At 46.9% G+C, this 11786-nt stretch overlaps 1 protein-coding gene across 1 annotated transcript; it reads right to left on the bottom strand.

The window, feature by feature from the left end:
- Positions 1 to 1242: 1242 nt before the first annotated feature.
- LOC119351868 (UPF0481 protein At3g47200-like) lies at positions 1243 to 2984 on the bottom strand. The gene has a single exon (XM_037618655.1). It carries the CDS (start codon positions 2837 to 2839, stop codon positions 1346 to 1348), a length of 1494 nt encoding a protein of 497 aa, XP_037474552.1. The 5' UTR covers positions 2840 to 2984; the 3' UTR covers positions 1243 to 1345.
- Between the last annotated feature and the right edge of the window lie 8802 nt (positions 2985 to 11786).

Here is an 11786-nt window from a genome sequence, read left to right as displayed (position 1 = left end):
AACATTACATTATACTTCTTTCCCCTTTATGAGTTTACTCTCAAGGTTCTCATCAAGATTTGTAATGAGGTAATATCAAAAGAAGAATACATGGAAGACATCTTATTTTACCCACTGGTTTTTTTAGCGGATGTATACAAGTCATATGTATTGCCCTCTAAACTTACCAATGAGTTTTATCCTTTCGAGGTTTCCTCGTATAAGTTATCAAAAAAGGCAATTACCATCACATGTCATATCTTTTTCTCGTTATATTTTTTCACTATATTTTACAGGAGTTTTCAATGGCATACCAGATCACACTCTTTTCCTTTATGAGTTTTCTCATAAAAAAAATTTAATGAGGCGATATATGCGATACTTTTAGTTTTTCTTGCTGGGATTTCTAAGGAATGTATATTCAAAGCATATTTGTTGTTCTCTAATTTCACCAATGAGTTTTCTCCTTCTTCAATTTTTTTTCTTATATGAGTTATCAAGCAAATAATAATCATTATATGTTGCATCATTTTCTACTTGTTGTTTTCCCACTGAGTTTCAAAGAGTTTTAGCAACATATCTGCATTATTTTTCTCATATTTTTCCACAAGGTTTTTTGGGGGAGACTCAAGATTGTACAAATGATTTCTCTAGATGGAAGATGAATATGCAAGAAGCCTTCAATGATGAATCATTTAAGAAGCAGTGTTGTACGAGGAGTTTTAGGAATTAATTAGCACATTCTTATTAACAAACCATCATTAGCAAAGGGGTGTGTGTGCAAGCCCCTTCTCTCTATGACCAAAAGGGGCCTGCTATGGAGGGATGCCTCCAAATAGGCACCACTTCTCCCAATCTCTTTCAGATATATATAAATATACACTTGAGAATCAATAGAAATCAGGACTGATCATCCATTTACTTCATTTCAATATCGTTTTACTCTAACGATGACCTCCACTATGCTTTGGCGCCCATGGTGTATTGCACGTTGGCACATGGTTGGTGGTAGTGCCAGCTACGTACCTCTCACCCATCACGGGGCAGTTACGACTAATCATATACACTATACATTACTATATCCTACTGCCAAAATTGGTTGCTGCGCGGTTCAATTAAGATTGGTATAGGGGACGTCAAGAAAAGAAAAAGGGTGGTGGAGGGCTTCAACAGAGAACACTAGATCAGCACAAACTCACTGAACTTAGCCAGTGAAATGCTATAACTGAGAATTTTAAGTAGCAAATGGTACTAGCTCGATCACATACAGGGAACTGATTAGTTGTAGCAAGGAAAGGGAACAGCAAGATACAAGATACTACAATACACGCTCGCCATGGCAGGAGAGAAGGTGTAGCTAGCTTGATTACCGGAAAGACTTGAGCGTCGCAAGGAAACCCGCGGCTCCAACAATGGTGGTGATCACCGTGATGATGGTTGTGCGGTTCCGGTAACCGAACCTGTAGAACATGATCCACGGCCGCCTAGCGTACCTGTAGTTTGCAATGTCTACAATGGTCTTGTAATAGCGTCTCCCGATCCGCAGGTGCTTCTCGACCCCGGTGAACAACTTGAGCACGTCCTCGTTGGTGAGCCCTGCTCCTCCTTCCAAGATATGCTTGTTTCGTAGCTCCTGCACATCACTCACGCTGTCCGTAACCATGCCCAGGAGCCAGAGGTACGAGCAGACAGTAGACATTTCATCATCATCTTGATCAAAATCAGGGGTCGTGCACATCTCGAAAACCGCCATGTTGACGAGGAAGGTTGCGGTTGCGTTGCCTAGGGACACCGACGCCAACCTGAGCTCGCCGGTGAAGCACCCTCTGTCGATGTACATCTTCTTTAGGTCTTCTTTAATATCGTTGGGTGTGACCTCAATGCCAATCTCTGCAAGTTCAATGACGCCGACAGACCATGATACTTCCTTGACCTTGTCAGATAAGGGGCTGGGCTCGGGCACTTTAGTATTTCCTACAATGTGGTATCGTAGGAGGCCAAGGAGATGCGGCGGTGTGTAGTTAGGTAGTGGAGCAAGAACAAATTCAAGCTCTTGGCGGGTATGCATTTTGTCTATTTTAACGCGTCGAACGAACAACTCCATGGTCGGGGGCGTGCGCATGAACCTTTTGAGCGTGTCAACCACCACCCAGGGGAGTTGGTTCTCAAGCAGCACGACGTCACAGAAGATGCGGCTGTCGTTGGAGCTGAAAACACTATGCAACGACGGGTCCACATCCACGGTGGTCTCGTCATCATCGTCTTCGTTTACTCTTCTGCACCAAAACAACATATACTGCAGCAGGAAACAGCCATCAAAGAACAGCATGTGCTTGAAGTCGTCGTCGCTGGCAGTTCGCATCTTGTCCTCCTCGTAGTGCCCGCGGGCCACCTCCGCGACCGCGCAGACCGCCCCATACACCTCCTGGATGGAGCAGCCCGTGTTGTCGATGAAGTGGACGGCGGCCGCATGCTTGATGCTCTCCATCTGCTTGAGGGCTTCGCTCTCGCCGTGGTGATAAGGGCCGATGGACACCACCTTGGGGGCCTTGTACGAGGCCAGATCTTCCATGTTTGGCGGGAACAGGTGCATCTTCATTGCCATATTGTCCACCGTCTGCTTGAGTGACTGTGTTACTTCATTGAACACTAGTTCAACTTCAACCGCGTGCTGATGATGAGTACTCTCCTGAACCAGCTGCTGCTGTCCAGTAGAGCTGACCACCAGATCACTGTTGCTAGCAGGAGCAGCAACTGTCATCTGCAAAGGGAGGCCAGGAACCCATACATTTGGTTCCGTGGTCGGCCTCCCCTCCCAGTAATCAGCCAATGCCAGCTGATACTCGTAAGGTACCTCCATGTTAACAAACTAAGAGACTGGGGGTTTAACCCTCTTTTCGAAAGGAAAAACAAAACCTGAATGGATGCTATTGCCAACAACAAAAACTACACTGCTGGTTTCAAAGGAGAAACATGTACAAATGCCTTATAGCAGAGACTGAAAAGAGAAGACAGGAGTTGAGACTTGAGAGTTATCGTCTATGAAGACGTCGCTCCTCTTTATAGGGCAGCCGCCCACGCGTAGTTTTCTCTCTTCTTATTCGTTCAAGATTAACGCAACCGTATATAAATGGAAAGAAGGGGAATAATGGCCCGGCCAGAACGCCATTGCTACAGACATGTTCGATCGGGACAAAACACGCAGCCGGCATTCACATGCATGTCTCATCAACCAGGTAACCATAATATATATCCGTGCTTGCATAACAGAGGAACCTTTTCACCTTCTTCAACGTGCAGCACAGCCTGGAGGAACCTTTCAACTTGTTCATGATGATTAAGGCTCCCTTGCTCTGAGTGACAAAGCGCTTCTCGCGTTGGATTGGGATCCGACGGTCCATAAGGTCGGAAAAAAGGGTCGACCCCTGGCAAGGAAGAGTCATGTCCTTGAGTCCGAGGCTTACTCACTAGCGCGTGCTTATCTGTGATCCCTATGTACGCTATGGCCCCTTTTTATTCTTCGTGAAGGGGTTCACCTGAAATTTGGTGAAGTTCGTGCAAGGTCTTTCTAGGAAGCAGATACCGCTAAATGTAAATACCACATGATCCGATGGGAGGACCTGTGTAGACCGAAGTCGCAAGGTGGTTTGGGTATAACTAATTCCAGAATCATGAATCTGGCTTTGAGCACCAAATGGATTTGGAAAATTCTCTCAGAACGACGACAACCTTTGCGCTTAAATTCTTAAGGCCAGATACTTTACTAACTTGTCCTTCTTCAGCTGCTCTCCGAGTTCTGAACGGGCTTAAAATCCAAAGAAATTTTAAACTTGGCAGCCAAGTTCTTAGTAAGCAATGGGGCTGACACCAAGTTTTGGCCTCCAACTGTATTAACTCGCCACTTGACCTCTCGTTCCTAGATCTTTTTGTTATTGCTTCGGATCCAAATAATGATGTTAAGGACGCTCTGTCCAATCGACAGACTGCATAGCTTTCTTGCGTATAATCTATCTAATGAAGAACAAGCTTGCTGGAACGCCTTGCAATTCCTCAACCAGATGGAGCTCTTGGCCAAGAAAGATGAGATCTCTTGGTTTCTGACCTCCTCTGGTTTCTTTTTGGTCAAACTGATCTATTATAATCTCATACACAGCCCACACATCCACTACGGCAAGGCCCTTTGGGCTTCTTGGATTCCTCTCAAGATCTGTATCTTCATCTGGCAAGCTGCAAGGACCGGGTTCCCTCAATGATCAACCTCTCCTTAAACGCAACGGGTAGGGGATGCGACTGTTATGAAATGCAACTTAGTATTATTGGGAGGCCAAAGCCACCATATACACATACATGAGAATACTAAAAGGCTACAAGAGGATGCCAAGAGACTAGAATGCAAAAGGCCAAAAGGCATCATTAATATAACTCTAACACCCCCCCTCAAACTCATGGTGGACCCACAACACTAAGTTTGGAGAGGTGAAATCCATGTTTCGCTCTAGTCTGGACCTTCGTGAAAAAGTCTACAAGCTGTAACTCAGAAGGCACATACTGAAGAGCAATAACATTCCTATACAGCAGCGCGCACATAAGAAGCATCAACACCAATATGCTTGTGAGCTCATGCTTCACGGGATCTCGCGCAATACTGATAGCACATGTACTGTCTGACAAGAGGGTGGTAGCTGTAGTAACGGAAACACCAAAATCCTTCAGTAACCATCATAACCAAGTCACCTCTGCCGTCAGAAGAGCCATAGCTCGTAACTCAGCCTCTACACTCGAACGGGAAACTGCAGTCTGTTTCTTGGTCTTCCAGGCAATGAAAGAACCACCAAGAAAAACACAGTAAGCAGAAAGTGAATGGAGATCCGTAGGATCACTAGCCCACGTAGCATATGAATAGGCATGGAGCTGTAACAAGCTAGAACTGGGAAAAAGAGACGACAAGAGATCATGCCACGAAGATATCGTAGAACACGAAGATGACTTTAGTGAACTGAAGTGGGAGCAAAAACAAACTAACTTAGAATATGGACAGGATAGGAGATATCTGGACGAGTGACAGCAAGATAAACAAGACTCCCAACAAGATGACGATAACGCATCGAATCAGATAAGGGCTCACCATCAGAAGTGCGAAGTTGAACATTGACCTCCATAGGAGTCTCAACAATGCGCTCATCACTAAGAGCCGCACGAGTAAGAAGGTCCTGGATATAGTTTTCTTGGGAAATAAAAAAGGCATCGGAGGTGGAAGAAACCTCAATCCCAAGAAAGTAATGAAGAGGACCAAGATCAGACATAAGAAACTGCTCACTGAGACGGGCTTTGACAAAGGCAATGTACTCAGAATCGTCGCCAGTGATGATCATGTCATCAACATAGAGAAGAGAAGGAGTGCGGCCACGAGCAGGAAGATGGAGAAACAATGATGGATCATGAGCGCTCGCTGAAAAGCCAGAAGCACTCACCACAGAGGCAAAACGCTCGAACCAGGAGTGAGGGGCTTGCTAATTAAGGCCATAGAGAGAGCGGCGAAGACGGCAGACCATGCCATCAGAACCAGAATACCCAGGTGGTGGCCGCATGTAAACTTCCTCCCGTAGCTCACCATTAAGAAAGGCGTTCTTAACATCAAGCTGAGATACAGACCAGTGGCAAACAAAGGCCACGGCAAGAAGTGTGCGAACAGTGGTCATATGGGCCACATGAGCAAATTTCTCATCGTAATCACCACCATGCTCCTGTTGAAAGCCACGAGCCACAAGACGAGCTTTATAACGCTCAAGTCAGAGCGAGTCTTAACCTTGTAGACCCACTTACAAGTGATGGGACGAACACCGGGAAGAAGAGAAACAAGATCCCATGTGCCGGTGCGCTCAAGAGCAGCAACCTCCTCGGCCATTGCAAACTACCATTCGGGATGAACAATAGCATAGCGATAAGAGGTAGGCTCAAGTATAGCCAAAATACCATATTGGGAAGGAGAATAGCGGTCATGAGGAGGACAAGACGAGGTCGAAGACCATAAGTCGGCTAAGATGAGGAAGAAGGCACACCAGAAATAGATGGCGCATCAGTGGACCCATCCACGACACGTGGACGGCAAGTGTAATGGAAAGGAAAAGAGAAACGGGTAGGAATCACCAGAGGTGGAGATGGGGAAGACATCGGTGCCGATGGGGAAGGCATCGTTGATGAAGATGGAGATGAAGAAGGTATCGGGGATGAAGGTGGAGAGTCATGCAACAAGAGAGGAGAAGAAACTGTGGGAGAGGATGGCACCGTATCTACAACAATGGGGGAAGGACAAGTGGAAATATGGGGCACAAAGGAAGGTGTATCAGGAATGTGAGAAAAGATATGTCCTCCACAAAAAAGGTCGAGGAGGATGGACGTGGGTAGAAAGGATGAGACTCATCAAAAGTCACATCCCGGAAAATACGCATCCGACGACCGACAGGATCCCAACACCGATAACCCTTATGCTCATCGATGTATCCTACAAAGACATACTCAACAGATTGAGCAGTTAGCTTGGTGCGTTCATGTGGGGGAAGAAGAACATAGCAAACACAACAAAACAAACGAAGCGTCGGATAATCAAGAGAACGATCAAAAAGACATTCGAAAGGAATACCACCCTGCAAAGCAGCAGATGGCTGAATATTGATGAGATAAGTGGAAGTGGAAATAGCCTCGGCCAAAAAAACGAGGCGGAAGAGAGGCCGCGATCATTATCGCATGCGTCGTCTCAAGAAGGTGATGATGCTTGCGCTCAGCCACACCAGTCTGAGCATGAGCACCAGGACAAGAGAACCGGGGACGAGTACCCTATTCAGCAAGAAATCCTCGCAACGCACGAGAGATATACTCACGAGCAGAATCTGCATGGAAAACACAAATAGGAGTGGAGAATTGGGTATGAACCATGGCAGCAAATTTTTTGTATATAGATAAGACCTCGCTACAAGAAGACATGAAATAGATCCAGGTGTAGCGAGTAAAATCATCTCTAAAGAGAATATAGTAGCGATGACCCCCTTTCGAAGCGAAGGGAGCAGGACCCCAAATATCTGAGTGAACGAAATCAATAAGACGCTTAGACACCGACTCATTGTGAGGATAGGGTAGCTGAATCTGCTTACCAAGCCTACAACCTAGACAATCCAACGAAGTGTTGCCAGAGACAGACCCAGAACACCACGATGAACTAAAGACGAGAGATGAGAACCACATAAATGGCCAAGACGATGATGCCACTGCTGAAAAAGCTAGCAGATGCGGCAACAGGGGCCACGAGACTGGCAGCGGTGGCATCGGAGGGAAGACGAAGCCAGTCAAGCTCCCAAAGACCATGGCGTCGAGGGCCAGCACCAAGCAGAGCGCCTATGCGACGATCTTGAACAGAACATGAATCGAAGTCGAGATTGACCCTACAATTAGAGTCAACAATCTGACTACCTGAAAAGAGTTGCATGCTAAGTCGAGGAACATGAGCAACAGAGGGAGCAAGAAAAGAAGATGTGCTAAGAGTGCCTCGACTAGTGACAGGGAGGGGAGTACCATCAGCAGTATGAACACAAACAGGAGACTCGATGGGTCGAACAGATGTCAAAGTGGAGGAATCTATCATAAGTCATATGGAAAGATGCTCCAGTATCAAAAATCCATGAGGATGTACCTGAACGAGTAGAAGGTGGTCTCTCATTGCTCGAAAACTCAGGCGTAGAACCAACAAAACCTATCAGTGAAGAATTCGAAGTATAAGAAGGCATCAGAGTTGCACAATCTCATGTGCAGACAGAGACACAGTGGTAGACGTCGAGGTAGAACCATCTGCTAACAAAGAGCGGACGCCACCACCCATGAAAGCCGTGTGTAGAGTCGACTGAGAGTTGCGAGTCGATGTAGAGCGGTCACCGACGCGCGCGAAAGCGGCAAGGGGAGTCTGTGTAGGCCAGGCACCACCATCACGGGGAGAAGCCGCGAGAAGAGTCGACGAATAACGACCATCACAGCCTGCTGAAGACGCCATAGAGGGCAACATCAGAGGCGGACGAGCACCAAGCACCGACGGGCAGCTCATATGCGAGACATGATCAATATAGAGAACACCATCTGTAGTCTGTGAGCAGGGACGGAAATGCTGGTCCAACCGAAACGACATGTCTCTCTCTCTTCTTCTTTTTTTACTTTCTCTTTTTTTCCTCTTTTTTTCTTTTTTTACACACTAAAGGTTAACGAACGTCAGCCCAAAAGGGCCAACGTGAACCCAGCACGCCGAACGAAGCAGCAGCAGCCGCGCTCGTGCGGGAGGCAGGCGGCCAACGAACGAACCAGAAGCAGCAGCGGCCGCCAGGGCGCACGCACGGGCAGTGCCAGGATCGAGGGCGGCCACATCAGGAGCGCTTCCCGATCTGGGCATCCAGCGACGACTCCGACCAGGGAGCAGAAGCAGCAGAGGTGGCCCGACCTCGAAGAGCCGAAGGCTGGCGGCGACGAATGGACCTCGAGCCGCAGCCAGAGGCGCGGCGGCGGCGGCCCGACCTTGAAATTTGCGTCCGGCGGCAGGAATCGGCGACTGAGGTGATCGCGAGCTTGATGGAGGCAGAGATCGAGCGCCGGCGAGAGGGAGATTGGCCTCCTGCGGAGGGAGATGGAGGGCCTAGGGGGTGGCGCGCCTGATCCGCGCCGTGCGAGGCACCTAGAGGCGGAGCTCCTCGGATCGTGGGCAGCCGGGCGGGACGGTTGGTGGTGGGGCGGCTCGAGGGCTGGAGGAGGGCGCGACCTTGAGTAGCAGCGGAAGAACAGGTGGCCTGAAGCGGCCTGAAGAACAGACGCTGGCCAGAAGCGACGGCGGCGGTCGAGCACGAGCTGCACGTGCGAGAGAGAAAAATCTACCTAGGCTCTTATACCATGTTATGAAATGCAACTTAGTATTATTGGGAGGGCAAAGCCAGCATATATACACATACAGAAGAATACCAAAAGGCTATAAGAGGATGTCAAGAGACTAGAATGCAAAAGGTCAAAAGACATCACTAATATAACTCTAACAGCGACGTGCCCTCTTTGCGAGAACCCGGAAAAAGTTGATCACATTCTTTTCCGTCGTGCACCTGCTAAATTTCTTTGGAGCTCTGCAAGAGAATTCTTTGGCCCCACGTAGGATCCCGGCTCTTCTGAGGACATTCTAACGCTCCTAGAGAAGTTGAGGGGCCAACAATGTAGGCTTGCTTGGCGCACCTTCATGGCCATGGCGTAGAAAATTGTTGTCCACTCCAACCTCATGTAAAGACTCATACTTTTTTTGTGCACGATAAAACGACCATACAATTCTGTAGTATTCAATATGACATGCCATTCTATTCCAATGTTTTTACTATTCTTTCATTGAGCAATCATGTGAATCAAAGAAGCCATAAGGACGCCATAAGGACCAGAAGTTCTATTAGTTCTTTGGTATTAATTTTCTCAGGCGAAATATCATCGGTATTCAAGTCGGTGATTGTAAAAGAAAAATGATTTTCCTCTTTTAGAGAGAAAAAATAAAGAAGAAATTTGGTTCTCGAAAGAGATTGAAGTAGTACTCTACTTCCAGCTGACTTTGTGGTTAGCATTATAATATGCTAAATATTGAAACAAGAAAAATAATTATGGCAAATGAACATGTCAGTGTCCATAACTGAATTGTTAACCACTTGTATGATATGTCATATTTGAGGACTTCGCTAAACTTAATATATTGGCACGTTGAGCAAAGTCCGGGGATCAACCTCGGAATAATGGTATTATACACACACATTGGCAAAATTTAGAAACGGAGAAAGCACAAATGTCAGCAACTTAGCTCGCATTAAGATCCAGAAGCTTGATGGATATTACTAACTTTCTCGAGCGGTATGCCATGGGTACTCAAGATATTTAAAACCTTGTGAGCCCTCTCATCAACTTCGTCACATTTGATCTCAACTATCTTCAGATGGCTGCATTCAAGGGGTTGATCTGGTGGAGTGTAACTTCTCTGTGTTTCCACTGGAACTTTAGATACCTGAAGCAAACAAATATTTACCCCATATCATTGATTCATGTGTGGTAAGTAACTGCAATAACAAACAATTGTTCATGTGCAAAATATAATACCTCAGAAAGATGGAGAGTGAGCTTCTCCAGAATTGGTGAATGTTTAAGGAAGCAACTTAATATATTGAGGTCACTAGCAATGCCGGGACACCATTTGCTGAGCAGCAAAGTCTTTAACTTGCTAAATGTAGGGCTCAATTTGAAGTCCCTGTTGACAATAAACTGTGCAAGGGAACAAGATTGTGTAAGTAATTTGCTTAAATTTTCTAGTAGAAGATGCATGCGAGTATGCCACGTGGTGGATTGGGGAATAGAAATTTTGCTCGAGATGCCATACTAGAATAAACCTGCACGAGTTTTAAAACCCATATATACTTCTAGATGTATCTAACTATTAAACTGCTCACTATTTATTACTCCTCCATCCTAAAAACCATGTCGCCTAAATGGATGTATCTAGCGTGGCAACTTCTATAGTATATGAATGGATCACACATGTATGAGCAACATAATAATAACCACAACATATTAACTGAAGCGCATACCACTTTAGGATCAACTGACAACTCCAACTGTGTGACTTCTGATAATCCTTCCAAAAGTACGGACTCGCCTCGTCTGTCATCAGCACCACCTTGAGATGAATGACAACCATGACACCGAGGATCATCGCAATCCCCACAGTCATTCTTAGGACAAGAATCACGACAATCTGAACTAAGTATAACACTTGCTGAAACTAACAGTGGCATGTTTTCAACCAGTACTGGAGCCCTACGCATAACATCGATTAGCTCCAGGGAAACAAGGTTAGGCGTACGAATCCGGGTGCGAAAGGGACCCGTCTGAAAATAACTGAGGCTGATGCTGAGATGTTGCAAGGACGGAGAAGTGATGTTCCCACTAATGTCGTTGTCGTCAATCTTGAGATGAACCAGCGCCGGACAACGTGAGAAATCGAGTGTACTGTTGTATACATCCACCATCTGGAGTTCCAATCTGGTAAGGTCCGGAGATATGAGAGGGACATTAGAAAGCATCATCGGCTCGTAATCGTCCTCGTACATATAGATGCCACCGGTGGTGCGCAGCGCCAGCAGCACCCTGGGTCCGCACATCACGGCGTGCCGGAACCACCGGTCCACGTGCTCCTCGTTGGCGGGCAGGAACTCCTTGAAATCGAAGTCGCGCTCGTCGAGGTCGATCTCGAAGGAGTCTAGCTGGGTGCGGGGGTCGCGGAGGAGGAGCACGTTGTGGACGAAGTTGACGAACCACTCCGGGTTGGTGCACCCCTTGATGCCGGTGATGCGCAGTGCAGGCGTGGATCTCCAGAGGTGGCGCCAGCGCCGCGTGAGCAAGCACGTCGGCACCACTTCGTGCGCCGGGAGGAAGGAGAGCACGTGGTAGAGGAGGTCGTCTGGGAGGGAGCTGAGGCGGTCGGCCTGCCCGTCGGTCGCCATGATCGCTTTCTTGGTCTCGCGCCGCTCGAGAGACATTAGGTCGAGCAGGTCATGGAAGCTCTCGGAACAGACGAACGTGCCTGGGCTGTGGGGTTCGGGAAAGTATCCTGTGGTGCTACCGAACTTATATTACATTTTTATAATACTCAAAAAAATTATATTACATTTTTATAATACTCAAAAAAATTTAAAAAAAAATTAAATACACTCATACAACATCAATGTAGGTTGTCACAAAATTTAAAGTCAAAATTCAAAACA

This window comes from Triticum dicoccoides, chromosome 2A (genome assembly GCF_002162155.2).
Source record: "Triticum dicoccoides isolate Atlit2015 ecotype Zavitan chromosome 2A, WEW_v2.0, whole genome shotgun sequence".
NCBI lineage: Eukaryota > Viridiplantae > Streptophyta > Magnoliopsida > Poales > Poaceae > Triticum > Triticum dicoccoides.
The sequence above is the reverse complement of the archived record's forward strand: the minus strand, read 5'-3'. Positions and strand labels throughout refer to the sequence as shown.